The sequence below is a fragment of the Nematolebias whitei genome, chromosome 7 (assembly GCF_014905685.2).
Source record: "Nematolebias whitei isolate Nwh7 chromosome 7, NemWhi1, whole genome shotgun sequence".
Classification (NCBI taxonomy): domain Eukaryota; kingdom Metazoa; phylum Chordata; class Actinopteri; order Cyprinodontiformes; family Rivulidae; genus Nematolebias; species Nematolebias whitei.
The window spans coordinates 38,716,589-38,741,804 of NC_056504.1; the positions used below are offsets into that span (position 1 = coordinate 38,716,589).

Here is a 25,216-nt window from a genome sequence, read left to right on the forward strand (position 1 = left end):
ATGATAGACTGAGTTTTTGTCCCTAGTTACACATGTCCCAGGAGAGATTTGATAGTCAGCTCGTATCCGAGGCCAAACGGTGGAGTCAGTTTCAGATAAGCCACAATTGTTGATTTTCTTCAGGCAGACTGTTTTTTCTTGTTAGCCTTGAGTCCTGCTGGAACTTTCTTGGTCCAAAATAGCCAAATTTATGGGTATCCACTCCACTGATCTGCGTTATGAGCCTCCTCAAGTTCGATCCCACATGCTGTCGAGTCCTAGAAGTCGCAGGTGGCCTAGGATTCTCACAAATCGCCTCCATCTTACGGTTTAGCTCGTTAATCAGCTGATTTTGAGTCCTCACAGCATATGTGCACAAAACCAATCATTCATTGACATGAAACAAGGTGCAAAATCTGTATTATATTTCTGTAAAGTTTTTATTTATTTAAAATTTCATCGCAGTACTGTAAGTGATCTCATTATGATGAAAGACATACAGTGGTCCCTCGTTTATCACAGGTGTTAGGTTCCAGCCCCCGTGATAAGTGAAAAACCGTGAAGTAGGGACACTATATTTATTTTAGTATTTATATATATATATATACATATTAAGGCTTTAGAAACCCTTCCCACACTCTTGCAATGTTATAAACTCTTAAACCTACATTATTTTAACAACATATGTACAGTACAGTATGTAGCTACTAAATTTTACTTACTAGCTCTGCAGAACACAGCAACAGTTCTCAGTTCTGCTCAGTTCCGTTCGGTCCAACTCAGTTTTGTTTCTGCAGACTACCCCGCAGCGATGAACAGTGAAGTAGCGAGGGACTACTGTACTGTACATAGATTTATATTAAAAAAAACTAAACTTACTTCAGTAAATCAAACATTTTTTATTATAAACATTTCATTGAGAATTGTTGTCAGATTTAGTTCACTTCAGATGTCCTACTGGGATTTTTTTTCTGCCTTGTGACTTTACTTATTTAGTTTCAGTTTACTTGCTTCCATCAGCACCGATGGCAGGCATTTTTTGTTTTGTTTGTTTAAGAGGAGAAGAAAAAGTAAAAAAAAAAAAAAATTAAGAACCCCTTATACAGTCTAACTGTTTATTGTTAAACAAAAGTGAAACTAAATCAGTAACCTAATTTATTTACCAACAGGTAAGAAAAATGCAGCATTTAAAGAAGGACAAGACATTTCTTTCAGGGCTTGACTGAGATCAAAACAGGACAGTCTGACTCATCAAAATCCCAGTTAATGAACTCCGGTTTATGATTTTTAGTTTCACGCTGCGCTTTTCTCCCATTGAGCGTTCTTGCTACAATATTTTGCAGGACATCATTACATTGTTGGTTTAGCACAACCTAAGACAACAGAGATATCGAAAACATAAAGTGCTTTTCACTTTTCGAAGAATGATGGCATCTTGGTGATTTTCCATTTCAAACACCTGAACGCCACAACCTTAATGAATATTTTACTGTAATTTGCCAAGAGGACTAGTACACATCTTCGAATTATCTGCCGGATGTGTAAATTATTTACGGTGTGATTATATGCTGCTTGTTCTTGCTACCACTGAGCTCATTTTAAATCATTTTTATATCTTGTACCAGGAGCATCAATGAGTGTTTTCTGAGTTCCTGTTTTATTATTGTAATTTCTGCACCTAAGAACGTCTGGAGGAGTTTTTTTTCTTTAAATTCAGCAAAAACAACTCAACAATACGCTTACTAGAAAAATGTTAAACAATAAAACTAGCTGGGCTTCTATTCTGAAGCAGAAGATGATTTGCTTCTCATCCTGGAGGTTTTTATCTGTTCTAAAATGTCTGGAGGGTGTGGAGTTCACAACTTTATAGAACTTCATGAGAGGGCTGATTATGCATTTAGATTCCGGTGCAGATTAGACTGAAACTACTCACCCCGCACAATGGAGGCTCGTTAGACTCTGTCTGTCTGGCTCAAAGATGTCTGGGTCACCTGAGGTGTGAATTGGAGTGGAGCTGACTGGGAATCAGACCAAATGATGCATTGTAAGATTTTAAAAGTTTAAATCTGCTGACTAGAATTATATATTCTTGTATAGTATCTGGCATTGCAGGACAATGTCAGCGTCACCTCACAAAAGTCAAGAATTTCTGTGAGTCAGATCATTTTTCTCAGATTTCAAATGATAAAATAAAAATAAGTGTTTCATCATAACAGTCTGTGAAATACTTTTCCACTTTTCAGGTCATTATGCAGCAACATGACCCAGCAGGAAAAGGGAAAATGTAGCCTTATTTAATATTTTGTCAAACTTTTTATTGGTGTCGCACATCATAGGTCCACTTTTAAAAAGTAGTGACTGTACAGACCAGAGCTATTACACTTTAAGTTGCAAGTGGGACATAGGTAAAAAACAAAAACCTGTTTTGAGGGCAACATTTAATAATTAGTATAGCTTTTTCTCCAAACTTATTCCAACCTGCAACCTTAGAAAAAGTTTCTCTTGTGTTTAAGCTACTCACTGGAATGTAATCATAGCTCTGTTTTTGGTTCAGAAATGTCAGATGACAACTTGACTCCAGAGAAAAGATGTGTGCTACTCCTGCATTGTACCTTTCAGTTCCTCAAAATCTATTGGAATACTTGAGAAAAAAGGAGACATGGTTTGATTTGAACCGTCCTTTCATGATCACAGCAAATCTTTTGTTGCTGAGTAAACACTAGAATACAGTACTTGGAATGTGAACAAAAATATTTTTCAGTCCATTCACTCTGAAATTGTCAAATTTCTAAAACTACTTATTGTTTTGGGTTAGAAAAAGACATCCTAAAAACTTGTAGCAAGCTTAGCTAACGTGACTTTTGCTTCAATGAGTTTATGAACAGATTACATTACAACCTAAGGTGCATTTTTTATTTTTTTACATTTAGCCTTTATTTATCCAGGTAGTTTCATTGAGCCATGAGAACTCATTTCAAGAGAGACCTGTTTAGGGAGCAGACGGAGGATTAAGGGCCTTGCTCATGGGCCCAGAGTGGGGCTAATGAGGGTGGGGGCAAGTGTGGGTGCTTCACCTACCCCACCCACAATTTTGATGTTGCGGCCGTGGCGTGAACCTGCGATCTTCGGATCACAGGCCCACCTCTCTAACCTCTGCGCCACCACTCCCCCATTACCTACTGTACTGGGTTATGTAAGACAGGTGCAACTGTACTTAAGTTAAAACAAAAAGTGTTTTGACAAAACTAAACTCTTTTGTATGTGTACTAACTGTGATTTTTGTTGTTTTCTTTGGTCCATGGCATAGCTATTGTTGGGAGTCAAATAAACTTTGATGATAAATGGTGGGAAATAACAAAATATGGATTGGTGAATATAAGGTTTAATTATGAATGATGGAAAATAGATCCTATAAAGATGGCTAGAATTTCTGTTAGATGTGGCCAAAAGCTCATCCATCCATCCATCCATCCATTTTCTTCCGCTTATCCGGGGTCGGGTCGCGGGGGTAGCAGCCTAAGTAGGGAGGCCCAGACTTCCCTTTCCCCAGCCACTTGGGCCAGCTCTTCCTGGGGAATCCCGAGGCGTTCCCAGGCCAGCCGAGAAACATAGTCCCTCCAGCGTGTCCTGGGTCTTCCTCTGGGCCTCCTTCCGGTGGCCATAAGCTGACAAATAATATATTTTTAAGGACTGCTAACTTTAAAATCAAACCATGACACTGTCTGCTGTCAGTAGGAAAACAGTGAGTTATTTCTAATGAGGCCTTTAATGAGAAACAAAACATCAAAAAGGTTCTTCCTCAGGTAACTAAAGTTAAATTATAGTTCATATCATTTGAGTATGCGTGGGGATTATAAAATAAGTAATGATGAGTAGCTTAATAGGTCAGAATGACTTTTGTAAGACTTGATAATGTAACAGGTTGTCGAGGGGATAATCAGAATCTCACAGTCTTTGTAAGATTATGTGTGGCTTGTTGCTGATTATGGGTCATATACTCAGTGGAAAGAGAGGAAAGCTAATGTGTGTCTGATAGATTAGACAGGGACTTCAGAGAGTCTGTAAGGTGTTTAATGAACAGGAATTGAAAACAGGAAATGTCACTGGGTGGAGAAAACAGTCTATAAATGTTGGAAGAAACTGGAGACACGTCAGAATTGTACAGAGGGTCCCTCGATGTCAGGTAATATTTATATTTATACAATTCTCTCTTGTTCACGCATTTTGAAGTCTGTAAAAATAAAGATGTTGTTTAATTCTGACATAAATGTGTGTTCCTTCCAAGCAAACGATCCAGGCAGGGGAGAGGAGAAGAGAACTTTGTTTCCCCTTACACTTTACTACTTTTTGCGCAGGTCACATAGCTGGGTCAATCAGCCAACTGCTTTCATGTGTGAGGGTTTACCCACCCCGCCCCTTTTCATTGTCATGATTTATCAAAGATTGCCTATTTGAAAGGTGCAGACTTAAGCTCAAGGTGTGAAAGTAGCTATAAGCATAGACATAAAAATGTAGACACCTCATTGAGAGCTGAATCGTAAGTCGACTTCAATGCCATTTTAAATGTGGCAGAGCTGCAGGTCATTTAATACAAAGATATGGACAGAACCTCATAAAGAAAGTGTTTGAAGTTGATGCCTGTCATTCACACACACTAATATATTTGGCAAACAACCAGGCACCAAAGACAACATTTGTAACTTTTCATGTATATATTTTTTCATTCAACCTTTATTTAGACAGGTACATCCCATTGAGCCTCGAGGACTCATTTACAAGAGAAGCCTGATTTCTTAACAAAGCGTGATGACAACAATGGACAGTCATAAAATAGGCATACAAATTTAAGTTTATCTTTAAAAAAAAAAAAATCTAAACAAAATAGCAACCAAAAAGACAACCAACAGGAATAGCAGCAAAAAACATTTAGATCACAAGGCGATTTAGAAAACTAAAAAACAGGAACATGTCTGCACTGGCTTTTGCCAGGTACCTAACTGGGGTTTAAAGTCACGTAGAGAAGTCAAGGTCGAGAGCTTCAGATCTTTTTGCAAGATATTCCAGGAAACAGGGGCGGCGTAGGAGAAGGCCCTTTTGCCTAGTTCAGACCTCACTGAGGGAACACTGCATGTAAGAATGTCCTGCGAGCGCACGCTGTAGCTGCACTCACACAGAGACATGTAGGAGGAGATGTATGAAGGCAGCAGACCGAGAAGGGATTTAAAGATGAAAATGTACCAGTGGAAGAGTCTGCGTGAGGTTAATGATGACCAGTTAACCAGTGAATACAGGGTGTAATGATGGGTACGGTAGTTACAGCCGGTTATGAATCTTAATGCACCGTGATAGGCAGTATCCAGCATCTGCAGGGTGCTTCATGTAGATAATGCCACTGTAGCGTATTTTATATATAATATGTGTGTGTATGTATATGTATATATAAATTCAAATGTACACAACCTAGAGATTCCACCTGGGTTCTACATTCATAAGGACATGACTCATGTTCATGTTTGTGCTGATGTTCAATGTTTTATGTTATGAGTGCTTAGTGTATATTTAGTTGATGTTTTTCTTAGTTCATATCTTAGATGTTATTACTGTTTTTCTTATACATTTTATTGTGGGATGTAACTGGGACGCTGTGTACATAATTTCGCTCCACCACATGTACCACATGAGGTGCGAATGACAATAAAGAAACTCTGACTCTGACTCTGACTCTGACATGTAATGTATGTAATGTGACGGATGGGGCCTGTAATGTTTTTGGAAGCTTCAGTAAAAGTGGGATCAATATACAAGAGTGAGGTCAGTCTCTCTGATCTTTTCTGTGTGGTCCAGTCTCTCTTTATTTTGAAGTGAATGGACAGCTTTTATGGCTGTAAACCAACTGGGCCATGCATCACCACACTATACTGCTCATGTCTGCAGTATTCCCCTCGATTTATTAGAACGGAGTTGACAAACTTACTGCCCTTCCAGCTTCACTCATGATACAGAATCCACAACAAGAGATTTTCACCTTTGCTTCATTGTTTTGGTCCTGAAACGCCGCAACCACACAATGAAGTTATTGATGTGAAATCTCCTGAACAGAAGCCAGTTGCTGTTTTCTAGGAATTACTGTACACAGAGCTGTGCAAACACAATATCCAAGGAGAGCAGGTAGATAAAGCACAATCAAATAAAACATTTTGTGGATGTCTTATTGTAGCAAGGTTATTTGAATAAGTGTGTTGAGGGTTGTAAACTGTACCCCAGTTTCTGTATGTGCACTCTGATGTGTAAGTGAGCAAAGGATTCAGTCTTCAGTTTTGAGTTTATAAATGTCTCAAAGTTTTTTCAAATAACCGTATGGATTTTCATTTTATTTTTCTTTACCAATTACTTTTTTTTCCCCCCTGATTTGCGGTGTTGACGCAAAACAAAAGTGACAACTGTGAAAGTTAGACAAGCTGAGACTTGAGTGAGAAATGCAACAAACTGATCCATGGGAGAAACTTTTTTTTAGTCGTAGAGACTCAAAAATGCACGTTCTTTCAAACAACTCCAAAGAGGTAAGCGTAAACTAACCAGTAAATTTTAAGAATGCTTCAGACAGAAACAGATTATGCGCGGTCTTATCAGCAGCATTGGAGTTGCTGCCAGTGGTAAGTACATGCTTAACTGAGCAGACAAGTTAACCCCATGTCATTTAATTAAGTTACCAGTTCGTTAACAAGATGATCACACCAGCAAGAGTGCCACAAAAATACTGCAGCACAAAGTAATATTACAGTAAAGACCTAGCATTTCTTGAAGGCATATTGCCTGCTACCTTCTGGATCAACGTTTGAAACTATGATCATTTCATGATGAGAGGGGATGGAGTTATAGGCTTTTTGGTCACACCTCGTATATGACATAATTTCTCATTCAGTATTGCAAGATGTATCAGTTTTCAGAATAAGTGTTGTACTTATCTATTAGCACAATATCTTATAAATTTAATGAAATATAGTTCTTTTTGTATTGGCCAATGACACTTGGTGTCCATCTTGATCTAAGTTTATGCCAAAAGTTTACCCGTTATAGATGAATGTTTAATGATTACTTTCTGAGACTTTCTCTAAAATTTGTCTTGTATTTCATGAGCTATTTTGTCAATGGGCAGTATTGATTCTCAAAGTTATTACAAACTTTTTATGCAACAATGTGCAATGTGTAGCACTTGGAACTTGTTAGGAATGGCTCTCAGCTACTACCACACTAACATTTAGCTCAATATCTCTAAAACTGGCTGAGTTAGATTCATTTTTGTGTTGGTAATTCCTATTAGCAGTTGTGGCCATCTTAAACTTTGTGGTCTCCATAAGTGAATCATTTTGAAGAAGTACAAATTATTTCTTTCAGAGAATTTATTATCATCTGTTCTGTGGTTCATGAGATTTAATTTGCTAATAAGCAGAGTTTATACTAACAATTAATTCCAAAGTATTAAGCAACAATGACACACAATGCTGAAAATGTGTTGCTGGGGTGAGTTTTATTTACTATCACACAATATTTTAGCTTAATATCCGCAAAATAGTTGTAGCCATCTTTGTGTTTACTAAGGTTGCTTAGCTTTCGCAGCTGCCTTAAATGGTGTTGACTCAAAAGTTAATTAGTCAATGTTCATAAAATAATTATTTTTTAAGAGTTTCATTACAATTTCTCGACTGGTTATGAAATATTTGGTTAACTTTAAAAATGAAAAAGCACACACACATATGGGTAAAAACATTGTCTTCTATTTTGGGCAGGGGAAAATATTTTTTTAATAAGTAAACATGAAAATAAATAAATAAGATTCCTTTCTTTCAAAATTGGTCTTTTCATGATTTATCTCTTCTTTATGTTATCTTTGGTGATCGTTTCAGTTGTATACTCCGAGCTGTTGGAGTTTACAGCGTTTTCAGAGAATAGTGATCGTTTCTCCAAAGCAACCGAAGCTTAGTTTTTTCTACGGACGTGATTTTCTCCTTTCTGTGTGGGTAGAGGTGGGAAGCACTGCCCACATGGCTCACTGCTGTACAAGCTAAAGCACTCTACATGAATAATTTGCTACTTGCTGCTTTAGTTTGGCCTTGCTTCTCTTTCCCTAGCACCCACACAGTCATGTTATGCTGATTCAGGAGCGAAGAAGGGAATTTGGCAACATGGCAGAAAGAAGACTGTTTCATAGTAAAATTCACCCATCCATTTTCTTTACCTGCTTGTCCTTTTCGGATCGTGGACAGCTGATATCTATTTCCAGCAGTCACTGTGCAGGAGGCGGGGGACACCCTGAACAGGTTGCAATCCCATCACAGGGACACAAAGAGAGAAACGAGACAATCATTTACACTTTTGTTCACACCTAGGGAGAATTAAAAGTGACCAATGAATCTAACATGTAATATGAGGTTTTTGGTCTGTAAAAGATTCACACCAGCCCTGTTTAGTCCGTTTTAATCAAACTCTAGTCCGTTTGCCTAGAAAATCCGTTTCGTTTGGCGAGGTGTGAATGTGCAATCAAACTCTGATACTGGCCAAAAAATCAGGCTCTGGTCTGCCTAAATACCTAGGTCTTGGTTCGGTTGAAGTGAACTCTAGCGCGGTTCGAATGCGGTGTGAATGCAAGCGGACCGGAGACCACTCCAAAAGCAGGAAGTGGACTACAACGCAGGGCAAACAAACATGCATTTCTCATACCTCATACGGAGCCATCAGCTGCCTTTTGTGAAAAAAAAAAAACATTCTCCATGGTCTTCTGCCTCATGTTCCGCTCATGCTGAGTCCATTGTTGAAAAATGACAAAACAGAACTCCTAAAACCGCTCAAATTTGACGTTACTCCATTTTTGTTTTTATTTCCAGAAGAAGTGTCTTCTTCAGAGGTTTTTGCGTTGTTTCCTTCAGTAGTTCGTGTTGCAGCGCCACAACAGGCAAGTGGGGGAACAGGTTGGCTCGATTGACAGTGCAGTGTGAATGCCAACTGCACCAACTGAAATGTAAACAAATGTTCTGAATTTTAGTCCCCAATCAAACCGAGTCTAATGGACTATCAGGTGTAAAAACACCCTAAAGCACCTGGACAAAACTAATGCGTGCACAGGGAGAATACACAAACTCTATCTACCCAGAAAGGCTGGAAGGCGAACCTGCGACCTTCTTGCTGTGAGGTGACAGCTCTAACTGCACCACCGTGCTGCCCACTAAACATTTTTGAATGCACAAATTAGAGCCACATAGCCTGCCTTTTTGTCTATATTGTTGCATAGCTTCTGTAAATATCTGCTGCTCCCATGAATGTGCTAGATGTCCACAAACACACGACCGTTTGTCATGAAAAGAACAAGCACAGATGGTTAGTTTGAGAGTGCTGCACCTGTTTATATATAGCTTCTCAGTAGAGCACTTGAGAGATATGAAAACAAAGCAAGTCTGTCTGCTTGGCAAACCAGTGGATCCATTCTAGCTTCATGCTCTCACTTGAGACGATAGATTTGGGCACAAAAATACTATTTTTTTAAATTCTCTATAAAAGAATAGCAGCAGTAAAAAAAGAGCATGCTATAGATTTGAATGTCTGACCTCACCGCATATTTTCATGATTGGTTTTGACATGTTTGTGCATTTGGAAACGTCAACTTGGTCCAAAATAGGTGGCATTTGTTAAAGAAATGCATTTTGCCCACCACCTTTCATGTTGGAGTTTCAACGTAAAATTTTGAGAAATGATGGAGTTATAGTCATTTTGGTTGAACTTTGAAAACAATATTATACACAATCTGTTGCAATGTCTCACATGATCTCACATGATCTGGCAGTGCTTGGTCTTATGTCCAAAAACATTGTTTGCCTTTACCTTTGGTGGCGGGCAATAGATATTTACCATGGTTTTCAACTTAACAAAGTGTTTGTTTTATATCCTTTCATTAAAAAGGATTTTTTTTTTCTGCCTACATCGCTATCATTGAAGAAATTGATGTTTTCACAGCATGCTGATTCAAATGGCATCATTACTAAAGGGAAGGAGTTGCATAATTTATCACCCACATTGCATAAGAGCCCTGATTGAGTTTTTATGAGGTACAATGTTTGCCATATCAGTGCCACTCCAGTGTGTTCTGTTGTACTCTATCAATCACAACCTATTTACTGTTCGTAAGTGTAATTATTCCCTATCAATTCTAACTCTTACCAGAACAGCACATTTTGACTTTTTTTTTTTTTACCACTAAATTGATTAGCAGTCACAGCCTGTTTTGGAAAACCTCCTCTATTTACTTTTTTGTCTGAATATTGAGTCTGCTTTGCAACAAGCAACAGTTTGTCTTAAATACATACAAGCTAAAAAAGAAAAAAATATATACATCTATTTAAAGGCTAGGATAACTTAAAGCAATGCATTTTGCCCATTTCCTTTTATACCAGTTTTTTTTTTTTCAAACTAGAATCATCTTATGTTGAGAAACGACTGAATTGTACCCGTTTTTGGTATTTTGTTAAAAATTACATTAAATTCAGTCTAATGTAATATGGCAAAGTGTGTTGTTAATGACTCTCAGCTACTACCACTTAAATTTTACCTCAATATCAGTCAAATGGATTGAGTTATAGCCATTTTTTGTGGCTATAATTCCACAAAATTTATAGCAAATGTGGCTAATGTTGATTTGCTGTGGTGGCCATTTTGAATTGATTTGTTTACAAAAGTTCAAATCAGTAGTGCATGTACAGTACATTCAATGTTCTCCATATCATTAAATTTTGTCCTGTGGTTCATGAGATATTTGTCTAACCAACAGACACACACGCATGGGCTGAAACATTATTACCCACCTGTGGCTTTTGGCCTTGAGCGACAACAACAAAAAAATCGATCCAGCCACTTAATTATGTAAACATAGCACAAAAGGGGAATAAATCTTTGCTGTTTGGCATTGGCAGTGAAGTAGTGGAAAGTTTGTATCAGACACATTTTACATTCTTAACTTTGCTACTCAACCCTCAGTCACATTTTCCTCACAAATGAGGCACCATTTTAGGGAAAATTAATGGGATTCCCAACAGTGTAAGATGTATTGTCAAGAAGAATGGTTACAACAAAGAAATAACCAACCAAACGCAAATTATCATATTTTTTTGTGTTTAATTTATTTGCCTCAATAATTTAGTTTTTGTTAAATATTATACAAAGTATATTAATTTAATAAACATAAAAAGACCAGTAAGATTGGAAATGTATCTTAAATGGCCATTTTATTTTTTGTTTGTTTACCCTTTTCTGATTTAATCAGTTAATATTTAAAATATTTTCCCCCTTCTTTTTAGTCTGTGAAGTTTATATTCATCTTTACTTTATGTGGTACATTAATAACACATAATTCTTGTAGAATTATTTTGCAATCACATATTAGTTGTACTGAATAGATAGACATATAAGCATTGTCCATAATGTTTTGCGTCCACTCATCGTTGTGGCCAGAAAACTGAACAAAGTGCAGAAAAAGCCCAAAGAAAAGCTAAATGTCTGTATCAGGTCAGCGTCTCTTTGCAGGTTTAGAATGAGGTGATAAAGAAAACACTCTGTGTCTCACACTGATTATTAGAGACGGATTGTCTAGATTAAGTTCCCCCTATTGTGGTGTTCAAATAGTCCTAAGTGATTGCCACTATCTGTCTCTTTATCTTGCTTAAAATGTTGGTAGAGAAACTCCTTTAAAAGTTTGGATTGTTTTTGCTTGTTGCAATACAAAATAATAATAACAGCCATAAAATGCATATAAGATTAAAAGTAAATAAAAATAGTGACATAAAACAAAATAAAATCAAGCTACATTATAAAATGTGTAAAATACTAAAAGCAGGAACATGCCTGCACTGATTTTTGCGTTGAACTTAAAAAATTGTTTAAAATCCCTTAGAGAGGTCAAAGTCGAGAGCTTCTGATCATTTTGCAAGGTGTTCCAGGTTACAGAAGCAGAGTAGGAAAAAGCCTTTGTGCCAAGTTCAGTCCACGCCGAGAGGACGCTGCAGGTAATGAAGTCTTGAGAGCGCACACTGTAACAGCACTGACGACGTGACGTGTGAGAGTCTGCGTGAAGTTAATGATGGCCAGTTGACCAGTGAATACAGAGTGCAGTGATGGGTACGGTAGTTACAACCAGTTATGAATCTTAATGCACCGTGATAGACAGTGTCCAACATCTGCAGGGTGCTAACTCATGTAAATAATGTCACCATAGTCAATGGCCGGAAGGAAAGTAGCAGCTACGAGGTGTAACACAGTCACTAAACACCTGATTTTGTAAATATGGTTGTCACTGGGTTGTGACTACATGGTGGCTCAGTTGGTAGAGCTGTTGCCTCTCAGCGAGAAAGTTGCCGAATCTAATCCCAGCCAGGGACCTTTCTGGGTGGAGTTTGCATGCTCTCTCCATGCATGTGTGGGTTTTCTCCAGGTGCTCCAGTTTCCTCCCACAGACCAAAAACATGCATGTTAGGCTGATTGGTAACTCTAAATTGTCCTAGGTGTGAGTGAGAGAGTGAATGGTTGTTTGTCTCGATGGACTTGTGACCTGTCCAGGGTGCCTCTCGCACAGTGATTGCTGGATATGGGCACCAGTGACCCGAAAAGAAAGATGCGGTTAAAGATAATGGATGGTTGAGACTGGGCCTGTTGACAAATATTCTGTATTAATATCCTGATGCATGCTCAATAAGGACCTGACTTAACATTTGTAGATTCTGTGTTAATGCTTGTGAAATGTGACATCAATAAAAGACATGATTTATTCAGCGGATAGTGATCAACAATTGAACCGTGAATGAGGTTATTTGTTTTGTTGTACACGTTGATGACACAGGAACACTCTGTCTTCAAGTCTGAGGCTCAGATGATTGTCATTAACATTGGGTTGTTACAAACACGGTGCCCCCACTGCTATTTCCAGCCTTCCCAACCTGTAATAGAGTCATTTCATTAATGCAAGCAGTTTCATTGATCTATTGTATTGACCTGACATTGAATCTGTTTATGTTAATATCTGGTCTTTGATAGGTTTTGTTGTAGATTTTAGAGCAAGAATCTACACCTACAGCCAAACACATACCTCATGACTGCGAGGAACAATTTTTATTCTCAAACACCGAGAAGGTTTGCTGTGAGCTCTATAAAAGATGCAGATCAGGAATCATCAACACTTTTCTTCAAAGGTCTGAGATTTTCTATGCAGACGCCAGTCTTTGATTAGCCACATTTCTGTTATCATGGCTGGTTTGTTTTTTTATTTACATTTCTGCTGTCATAAATAGATTTGCCATGCTCACTCAAAAACAACATAAAAATGCATTTTGAATGAACGTTAACAATTTGCTGCACGGCTTTTTTTGGATGCAAATATGTGGCCATAATTTTAAATATTTAAAACAGATTAACATAATATTTTGGAACCGACTACATTTTTTATTGAGTTTAATTCATTTTATTAAGATTATTCCAAAAATGTAATAGTTTAATATTTTTTAATATGTATTGGCAGATGAGTTTCAATTCACACTTCATTAATTAGCAATTTCAGTAAAATATTTAGTTTTTCTTATTTGAATAACAAGTTTTTTTTTCATTGTGATTGTTGAGTCACAGCTGAAGTTAACCTTTCTCACAAATGACTCCTGTATCAATTTGAGTGTAATTTATTAATCATTAACCACGTTGTGGGCCATATGGAATGCGCTCTTGGGTCATGACCCCGGGGATGACATTTGATATTTGCTGTTGATTGTTCCACCTCTCAAAAAATGTGTTCATTTATATGCACACTACACTTCTTATCTGTGTACTTTGTGTGAGAGTACTTAATGCAGTCAAAATTTTAAGTCTTTCTGAAGTGATGAAAATCCTTGTTTGGACAGGTTTTCATTTTCTCAGTTGTTCAGAGGAGTCAAATGGTACAATGCAAAACTGCATTTATTTTAAGTAACAGACACATCTACGTTCTTTTACTAATCATCAATTGTTCTATCAATGGAAACATAAAAATGACTATATTTTGTATAATTTGTGCAATCTAGCATGGTCTTTCATCTTAACTTTGCTTATCCCTATTCTCTCTGTTCTTGTTTTTCAGAAAAAAGAATGGCTCTGCCTAAACTGCCAAACACAGAGGGCTCTGTCAGGAAGCTTGGGAGATATTCCAGATCCTGGAGGACCTTCAGTGGGATCTTCCCGATCATCTGCTCCAGCCAAACAGCAAACACCTCAGCAGAAATCACCCAATCATCTTTTAGGGCCTAACACCACAGGTCCTCAACGACAACAGAAATCAGCTGGTCCTCAAGTAAGTGGCCCTCCCTGTAATGTGAAACAAGCAGGGCCTGGCCCTCAACATAAAGGGCTCAGCCAAACCTCTCCTCAAACCAAGGGTTCGACTCAGCCACCCCTTCAAGCTAAGAGTCAAACACATCCCTCATCTCAGGGTAAAGGACCTGCTCAAACTAAAGGTCCTAATCAACCCAGTGCTCAAAGTAAGACCTCCTCACAGCCTGCTAACCAAATGAAGGGCCCGAGTCAGGCCAAAGGGCTGACTCAGACAAAAGGATCTGCTCAGCCCTCTGCTCTGCCTAAGGGCCCTTCTCATCCCTCTGGTGCCAAGCCTTCATCTGGCCCTAGTAAACCTGCTCCTAACCATACTAAGACCCCCACCCCTTCAAAAACAGTTCCTGCTCAGTCTAAACCCACAGGTAATAACCAGGCCCGCAAACAGCCGCAAAGCCAGGAGAAGACTAAAGCTGCATCCAAAACTCTAAAAGAAGACGCCAAAGCTTCACAGAAGAAGACATTATCAGAGACTGACACTCCAAAAGACATGAAGATAGCTGAAGACGAAAAGAAGTCAAGACACCATGAAGTGAGCTACCTGCAACTTCTTCGCCTTCACCTGTTACACGTGTTACTCCCAATTCACCATTTTTATTTTGTGCTTCATTCAAATAACTGGAACCATCTCACAGACTCATAATGTTGTCCCTTGTATTTCAAAATGGAACCCATTTGAGCTCTTTTATTTCTTCTTTATTTTCTGTTGTCATTTGTCCAATGACTTCATCGTTGAATATTTATTCATGTCATTGTCAGTGAATACAGTGAAATTTAATTTATTTTTTCATTCTTAGTTTTGTAAAAACAAAAAAAATCTTATAATCATAATTTCTAAGTTAACACTATTTTTTTATCAACTTACTTATTATAACTAATGCTATATTAAAATCAGTTTTGTTTTCATAATAACATCATCAAACGGTCAGCAAACAAAACTACAATTGCCATAGCCATATCAAAATGTTTAATGACAACCATCTTCATATGTATTATGTTAAGCATCATATCGTAATCCTTAACATCATTCTAATGATCATCGTCATCAGTTGGCCACAATCATTCATCATTTTTATATACATCCGCATAATCATTTCAGCTGACCATTCTTCCTCTTCAGCCTGCTCCTGCATTTCTCTGTTTTAAACTGTTAATTTATTTACCTTTTTGTAAAAACAAACTAAAAACAATGAAATGCAAAAAATTTTTGTTTGTTTTATGTGCCACCTTGTGGTAATGTTTTAAGCATTCTAAGCATGTTCTTTATTCTTCAACGGTTCGAAGAATGCAATGGAGAATGCGTCAAAGGTGTCAAATAAGCATGTAACAAAATGACATTTGTCTGTAAATGTTTGTATGTTCAGTTGTGTTATATTCAGTCTGTGTCGGTATATTTTTTATTCCATCTGTGTGTGCATAACACTAAAAAGCAAATTCAACCCAAACAAATACAAAATGGTCAATATTTGTGATAAGTAAAAACTTGTATTGATAGTATAAACATTTGGGTTGATTTTAGCTTAAAGATTTTAGCATAAAATACTTTTTTTGATTATTTACCAAGTAATTATTTTCTAATATGTTACTTTTAGAGACTGTTTCATCTGTATTAGGAGTAAAAATATATATATTTTACGTCCATACATTTACCATTGTCCTTAAAAATGTCATTGCTGATGAGCTGGATGAAATAGTGAGGTCTGAAATGTGCACTGAAGCTTGTAATATAACTTTTATGAGTTAGTACGGAAGAACTTTATTGGGTTTTGATCCCTCTCCTTTTCTCTTTTTCTTTAGGACCACAACAAAGCAAGTATGCAGAGTTTAAGTGACACTGGATACTCTTCAGATGGCATCTCGAGTTCTCAAGGGGAAATTACAGGTCGAATCCAAGAAGAGGGATTAAAGCTTAGTGAAAGAGGTGCTTCCATCCCCTCTGAAATCACCAAGTTAGAAAGCTCTATGAAACCTTTGCTTGAATCAAAGACTGCCTCAGATCTGAAACACAGGCCTCATTCACTTTCTGTGGGGCAAGACTACAGTCCGGAAGATGAGGCAGCAAGGGATGAATCAGAAGATGACCTCAGTTGCAAGCTTCGTCACGATTATGTGGAAGACAGCAGTGAAAGTGGTTTATCACCATTGCCAATAAGACAAAAGAAGTCACATAAAGATTTAACAGATGAGGAATATATGAGGAGACAGATTATGGAGATGAGTGCTGATGAAGAAGAATTAGAAGAACTTGGAAACCAGAAATCTAAAAAGACACACAAAGCTGGTGGGGATTTAGGCAAAGAGAGAAGGCGTCTCTCTCATCAATCTAATAGTTTTGAAGAAGATACAAAGGTTTCAGAGGGGGCTTATAAAACAAAAGAAGAGGAAGATATAGTAATGGCAGGTGGCCTTCGACGTTTTAAGACAATTGAGCTGAATAATACTAACAGCTACAATCGAGACATTGAGCTCAGTAGTGAACATGACCTTCGAGAACCAGAGCTTGAAATGGAGAGTCTGACTGGTTCTCCTGAGGAGAGGTCCAAGGGAGATTATTCATCCACTCTACCCGCCACTACTCCCAGCTACACTTCTGGAACATCCCCAACCTCTGTGTCATCCATGGAAGACGATAGTGACAGCAGTCCTAGTCGGAGAGCACGACTTGAAGAAGCAAAGCAGCAGAGAAAAGCTCGTCATCGGTCCCATGGGCCACTGCTCCCCACAATTGAGGACTCCTCTGAGGAGGATGAGCTTAGAGAAGAGGAGGAACTACTTAGGGAACAGGAGCAGATGAGAGATCTAGAGCAACAGAGAATTCGGAGTACTGCCCGGAAAACAAAAAGGGATAAAGAGGAACTTCGAGCACAGAGGCGCAGAGAACGGTCCAAAACTCCTCCGAGTAATCTCTCTCCTATTGAGGATGCATCACCAACAGAGGAGCTGAGACAGGCTGCGGAGATGGAGGAGCTCCATAGATCATCCTGCTCTGAATATTCACCCTCTATGGACTCAGAGGCAGAAGGTTTTGAGATGATTGGAGGAAAGCTTTACAAATCAGGAAAAGAATTCAATCTTCCAACTTTTACATCACTCTACTCCCCAACAGAGAAGACCTCAATGTCACCATCTGATAAAACTCTAAAAAGTGCAGAAGAAGTGTATGAGGAGATGATGAGGAAAGCACAGCTCATGCAGAAGCAAGGAAAAACAATTAATCAACAGAAAGGTGGCTCACAATCAGATGGTGGGTATCATCTTGAAGCTGGAAGTTCTCTAACTCCAGGCTCAAGCCCAACGCAGGTAAATGCACCAATAACCTTCTCCACAACAGGCAGTGATTCAAGAATAGCAGGTATGCAAGCAGCCCAACATTTATCAAAAGAAACACAGAACAGAATGATGACACAAAGTGCCAAAATTGAAGGTGTTGTTGGAGTTGCAACAACCAAAGCCCAAATGAGTCAGGCTGCTTCAACTCGGCATGGTGGAGGCACAGTGCCTGTTAATAACAGAGCAGGCTCACAGAGGCCAACACAACCAACAACTGACCCTGGATCATCTTCCTTGACCTCCAAAGTTTTTTCACTTTTTAAAGGACCCAGTCCCCCAGTTTCTCCCACTGTATCTCCAACCCAAAGCCCAACACATACACCCCCTGTGCGACACACTAGTGGTAATAGCAGGCAGCTGCCATCGTTGCCAACTGGTGCTACAACAACTTCAGTGTCCCACAGTGCTCAAACACCTCAAAGGACAATGTCACCACGTCTTGTACGACAACAGTCCTCTCAAGATTCACCAGTGATGGTAATAACATTGGGTTCTGAAAGGTCTAGTCCTGCCAAGCCACTGACTGTAAATTCCTCTACATCTCCCCTATCATCACCAACACAGCCAGGTTGTAAAACATTGTATAGCTCACAGTCTCCTTCAACAAGTTCTCCAACATCACCCCAAACCATGAAACATTTTTCTCAAATGGGTCAAAATATTGAAAAAGTTAATGTTGGTGTTAGTGCTATGACTATAAGTGCACATAGTCGTGGTTCAATGGAAAATATATCTCTGTGTAAAATCTCTAATGTTACAGGTACTTCAAAAGTTGTGGGGCAGAGCCAAACAGTTCCAAACACTGCTGTTGTAGACCTAAGAGCTCCACTGAGATCAGCTCCAATTATAATGACAGATCAGGGCATGGATCTAACATCTCTTGCCTCTGACACAAGAAGGTACTCTTTAGGAGCTGAGCAGCCATCTGGTAGGCACACAGCAGTGCAGCCTCTTATTATGAACCTCAATGCACAAGAACAACCACATGTATCTGCATCAACACCAACAACAGTTAGTGTCACTGTTGCAGGGTCAACATTCATGTCACAACCTAAGCAACCAGTTGTGTATGGAGACCCATTGCAGAACCGTGTGGATCTAGGTCAGTGTGTTGGAGCCGCCGTGTGTTTAACCCAGAGTAAGCAACTGATTACTGACCCGTCTATTCCTAAAATAGATGCTTGCCTAGAAAATCTTGAAATACAGCAACAACAACTGCAGTTACAACAACAGAAGCTTCTGCATCAGCAACAACTTCTTGAGCAGCAGCTTCAGCAACACCAACAGCAGTCCTCTTTTGCTCGTTACAATTTAGCTAATCAGGTACAGCCACTGTTGATGAAAAAAGACCTTGTAGTGGCACAGACAAGTGATGCCCAGCCTGTAGTGACTGCTAGTGCCATACCTAGAGTATCTCCTCTGGCTCCACCATCAGTGTCTGGGGCTCTTACTTCTAATGCACCCCATGAAATGTATGGTGGCATTGCCTTAGAGCTTAAAAACAAGCCAACAGTAATGAACTTGTCTACAGGTAAACCCCATATTATGATGGTGCAACTTGATGAGAACAACATTTCACAAGGTGGCACAGTTACTCAGTTAGTAAAGCAAGAAGACCAAGCCCCTGCTCCTCCTCCACCTCAGGTTTTGGATCTGACTGGACAGCTCAAATCAGAAAATCAAGTGGCTTGTTGTGATGTTGTTTACAAATTACCTTTTGCTGGTAGCTGTTCCGGATCGTTCTCTCAGAAGTCTCCCACAGTATCTTCAGATAAAAATCCCACCACTGAAACATCTCAAGTAGCCCAACCTCCCCACCCACCACACTACAGTGTTAGCCAACAACAGCAGCAACAAAAGACTCAAGTTACCCAAGGAATAACAATGGATCATAAACAATACCCTCTACCTATACTACCTACTGGAAAAATACAGCCTTCCATGTCTGATACCAATTTGCCTTCATTGACTGATGCTTCTCACTATCAGAACAATATCCAAGGGGGGGTTGCTGTAGATCTTAGCAGTATGAATCAGGTTTATGATGCTGGATACCTTGGCATAGGGGCACAATATGGTTCTTATACGGACCTGCGTCACCAGGGTGAGTTATCAGCTCCTTCATTACCCCTTCGTCGATATGGCTCCATGTCAAATATTAATTCGGACTACACTTGTGGTTCACGTGACCTAACAGGATTGCAGGACTCTAATTTGGCTCAATATAGTGCAACTACTGCAAGGGAGATCAGTCGCATGTGTGCAGCTCTTAACACTGTTGATCAAACTGGGAGTCGTTTTGGAAATAATCCTGAACTGGCAGCATATGCAGCTGGAAGGGGAGGACCTTTAGCAAGATTAAATCTCCATCAAGGTTTAGCATCAGTAAGAGCAAATTTACTTTATGGACAAGATGGGCGACAAACAGTGCATGGTCAAACACTAACAAATTTAATAAATGCTAGACAAGCAAGTATACGCGCCTTGTACACTGCTGCCATAAGAGGAGGTGATGGTATGATATATTCCACTATAAATGCTCCAATAGCTTCAACCTTGCCAATTACTACACAGCCAGCCCCAGTCATACGCCCAGTGCCTAGGGGAATTTACAGACCATACCCTACAGGGGTGACTGCTGTACCCTTGGCTACTCTAACCAGATTGCCTCAAGTGACTCCCAGGATGCCTCTGTCCACTCAAGGATCATATACCTACCCTCCTCCAAACCAGTATCCTACATCAGCCACACCATCAGAAGGCACTTCTGTGTTAAGCAGCTCAGAGCAGGAAACTCCAGTGTATCTCGGAAAGCCTTTAATGACAATAGCTGCCCAAACAGCTGCAACCTTTCCAATAACCCAACCAGCATTACAATCTGGAGCACAACATATGTCTGTTCCTGGTATGCAAACCACAGCAGATCATCAATCAGACTATTCTCAACTTACCTCACAGAGTCTTGCATCACTCTCTCAGGCTCAAGGTCAGCCTCCAATTGTCCAACCGGTGCAGCCTCAAATGCAGGCACAGCAATTACCTGCACAAACCGAACCTTTATCTTTGACACAAACTCATTCTCATGCTCAGCCTATCAGTCAGCCTCAGTCTGTAGTTCTGCCTCAAACCCAGACAAAAGCAATGACAAATGAAACTGCCCAAACACCAGAAACCAAACTTTCTTCTACAACTGATGCACAGCAAAATAAGGATGATGAAACACTGAATCAGCAACAAGAGCAATTATTGCAGCTTGAGCGAGAACGAGTTGAACTGGAAAAATTACGACAGATGCGTCTACAAGAGGAGCTAGAAAGAGATCGTATGGAGCTTCAACGTCACAGAGAAAAAGAGCAGCTACTTGTTCAACGGGAACTTCAAGAACTTCAGACAATCAAGCAACAGGTACTACAACAACAACAAGCAGAGCGTGAAACGCAGCTTATAATGCAAAGAGAACAACTGGCCCAGCAAAGAATGCAACTTGAGCAAATTCAGACCCTACAACACCAACTTCAGCATCAGTTGGAGGAGCAGAAAAGGCAAAAGACAGCTGCAGTAGAGGCTGCAGCAGCAGTTGCTGCTGAGGCAGCTGCTGCATCAGCTTCAGCTGCAGCAGCAGCAACAACAGCTCAGAGTGCTATCCAAGGGGTAGTTGTTGGAGGAGGAGTCCCTCAAGGATTTATAATTTGCGACCAAAGTGGTAGAGTAATTCAAAAAGATGGTCAGAGTGTTCAATTCTGGCAAGATGGACAAGTAGTTCAAGCAGTGATGGCTGCTCGACCTATTCAAAGCTCTGCCTCTGAAATGTCTTTAAAAAGCAGTGACAAGCAGGCTGATTCTAAGATTATGAAAAAACAGAATTCTATGCCTCGGCTGAGGGATGGCTCAGAGGAAGACTCTGTCAAAAGAATTATAGACAGCTGTGTGCAAACAGATGATGAGGATGGTGAAGACAGGTACTTAAATAGGCGTAGGAGAACAAGGCGCATTGCAGACTGCAGCGTTCAGACTGATGAGGAAGACCAAGCAGAATGGGACCAGCAGCCAGTACGACGCAGACGATCTCGTGCATCAAAGCATTCAGAGTCCAGCGGTGATACAAAATCTGAAGGATCATCTAAAGTGGCTTCTACAAGCATAGCTATTCAGACCACCAACGACTCATCATGCCAAACAGAGCCAGACCAACTAGGCAGGGTTTCACCTGCAATCCACATTACCATGGCAGAGACCTCAAAGGTTGACCTATTGCATTACATAGCAGCTCCTGAAAGAACTCACAAAGGAGAGAGCCTAGCCTGCCAAACTGAACCAGAATCACATTCTCAGGGAGTAGTCGCCCCTCAGCTGAGTGTCCCTACAACTATTAGTCCATACTCAACAAGTCTGCATATAGTAGGAGCAAATGCATCTGACCCAACTACTCCCAGACTCCAAGGAGTTGCTAAGTTTGAAAGGAGGAAACCAGACCCTCTGGAAATTGGTTATCAACATCAACAAAATGAGACTTCTTCTCGACATCCTCCCAAATCTCCCCAAGTATTATACTCTCCAGTATCTCCACTTTCTCCTCATCGCATGTTGGCGACAACATTTGCTTCCCAGGAGAAGCTTAACAAAGCCCATGTTACACCACAACAGAAGGCTTTCACTGCTGAATCTCCTCAACGTCACCAGTCGCTGCCAAGACCCATAAAAAATGTGCAGCGTTCAATGTCGGATCCAAAGCCTCTCAGCCCAACATCGGAGGACCCTGCCAAGAACAGGTTTTCTCCATATCATCATCAAGTTGTGTCCAGCAGCCAGGTACGAAATAATTTTTTCTTTGAACAGAAGATGTTGATTATGTGTTGACACATAATGTAAAGAAACCCTCGTTCTGATTTGTTTTCTTCATGTTTGTTAACATCTGGGCACATTAAATTAACACTGCTGCATACTTGGACCAAATATAGTCAGAGATGAGTTATTTGCATTTTTATTCAAATTCTATAGTTTTAGTGTTTAGTGCAAATCTCACATTTCATTGCATTTATAAAATTTTTCAGACACAAATTTGAATAAAAAGTTTCTGATGCTGGGGTTCACCTGTTCCATATACAGTGCCTTGCAAAAGTATTCGGCCCCTTGAACTTTTCAACCTTTTGCCACATTTCAGGCTTCAAACATAAAGATATAAGATTTTAATTTTTTGTGAAGAATCAACAACAAGTGGGACACGATCGTGAAGTGGAATGGAAATTATTGGATGTGTCAAACTTTTTTAACAAATAAAATACTGAAAAGTGGGGCGTGCAATATTATTCGGCCCCCTTGCGTTAATACTTTGTAGCATCGCCTTTTGCAGCAATTACAGCTGCAAGTCTCTTGGGGTATGTCTCTATCAGTTTTGCCCATTCTTCTTTGCAAAACAGCTCGAGCTCAGTGAGGTTGGATCGAGAGCGTTTGTGAACAGCAGTCTTCAGCTCTTTCCACAGATTCTCAATTGGATTCAGGTCTGGACTTTGACTTGGCCATTCCAACACCTGGATATGTTTATTTGTGAACCATTCCATTGTAGATTTAGCTGTATGTTTTGGATCATTGTCTTGTTGGAAGATGAGTCCCAGTCTCAGGTCTCTTGCAGACTCAAACAGGTTTTCTTCCAGAATGGTCCTGTATTTGGCCCCATCCATCTTCCCATCAATTCTGACCATCTTCCCTGTCCCTGCTGACAAAAAGCAGGCCCAAACCATGATGTTGCCACCACCATGTTTGACAATGGGTATGGTATGTTCAGGGTGATGAGCTGTGTTGCTTTTACGCCAAACATATTGTTTTGCATTGTGGCCAAACAGTTCGATTTTGGTTTCATCTGTCCAGAGCACCTTCTTCCACATGTTTGGTGTGTCTCCCAGGTGGCTTGTGGCAAGCTTTAAACAACACTTTTTATGAATATCTTTGAGAAATGGCTTTCTTCTTGCCACTGTTCCATAAAGGCCAGATTTGTGCAGTGTACGACTGATTGTTGTCTTATGGACAGACTCTCCCACCTCAGCTGTAGATCTCTGCAGTTCATCCGGAGTGATCATGGGCCTCTTGTATGCATCTCTGATCAGTCTTCTCCTTGTTCGAAATGAAAGTTTAGAGGGACGTCTGGGTTTTGGTAGATTTGCAGTGGTCTGATACTCCTTCCATTTCAATATGATTGCTTGCACAGTGCTCTTTGGGATGTTTAAAGCTTGGGAAATCTTTTTGTATCTAAATCCGGCTTTAAACTTCTCCACAACAGTATCTCGGACCTGCCTGGTGTGTTCCTTAGTCTTCATGATGCTCTCTGCACTTTGAACAAAACCCTGAGACTATCACAGAGCAGGTGCATTTATACGGAGACTTGATTACACACAGGTGGATTCTATTTATCATCATCAGTCATTTGGGACAACATTGGATCATTCATAGATCCTCACTGAACTTCTGGAGTGAGTTTGCTGCACTGAAAGTAAAGGGGCCGAATAATATTACACGCCCCACTTTTCAGTTTTTTATTTGTTAAAAAAGTTTGACACATCCAATAAATTTCATTCCACTTCACGATTGTGTCCCACTTGTTGATTCTTCACAAAAAAATAAAATTTTATATCTTTATGTTTGAAGCCTGAAATGTGGCAAAAGGTTGAAAAGTTCAAGGGGGCCGAATACTTTCGCAAGGCACTGTATATCAAATTAAATGTGTTCAAAGAAGTATTAATTAGGGATGGGGCCGATCCGATCCAGTATCTGTATCGGCCTCCGATACCAGCATAATTTACGTAACGGATTTTTCCGATCCACCTGTCGATATTTCCGATCCATGATGCATGTTGGCTTCAAACTACGGAATAGATTTCCTGAACGGCGGCGTGTCTCATGAACCCAGAGTAATAAGACCCACCTCACATTCAGGAAATCCAGTTCATAGTTTGCAGCCAGCTACAATGTGAGGACTGAGTTAGCAGCACTGTGGCTAACAGCTAACAAACTTTTCATCGAAACATGTCCGCTGTGTGGAAGTATTTTACACTAAAAACACCACAAAACAAGACAGCAACGTGCAATGTCTGCAGAGCCATAGCACCACATTAAACCGCGGTAAAGTTAGTTTTACGATGGACATTCGAGCTCCGTGGCTTCAGCGGGGCGCTGCTTTTTGCTCAAGCGGAAAGAGGCTACTCGACCCCGGCCAGCCGCGTCCAATCTGCCCCGCTCAGTCTGCTCGTCTCTGAGGAGGGACAGACTGAGCGCGGCTGCCCCAAAACAGGCTGCCTGCTTCGGATTGAACAAGAAGAAGACATCGCTGAAACCACGGAGCTCAAATGTTTACAAAGACTTCATCATGATTCATGACCAACCACTACCAGTTGTAGAAAACAAAGGATTTCACAGCTTGATATTAGCAGCCAAGATATAGTTTACCCTCCACGAAATATTTATCAGTACAACAGTAAACAATCATAAAAAAAAAACATGATTTGAAAATTATATTAAAAACAAAAAC

At 39.8% G+C, this 25,216-nt stretch overlaps 1 protein-coding gene across 1 annotated transcript in view; it reads left to right on the forward strand.

The window, feature by feature from the left end:
* Positions 1–25,216, forward strand: part of bsnb (bassoon (presynaptic cytomatrix protein) b) — a 95,007-nt gene that overhangs the window by 55,957 nt on the left and 13,834 nt on the right. Inside the window, exons 4-5 of the mRNA XM_037678847.1 lie at positions 14,120–14,899; positions 16,165–22,506. Of these exons, the coding sequence (XP_037534775.1) occupies positions 14,120–14,899; positions 16,165–22,506 (7,122 nt within the window). The remainder of the gene's footprint in view (positions 1–14,119; positions 14,900–16,164; positions 22,507–25,216) is intronic.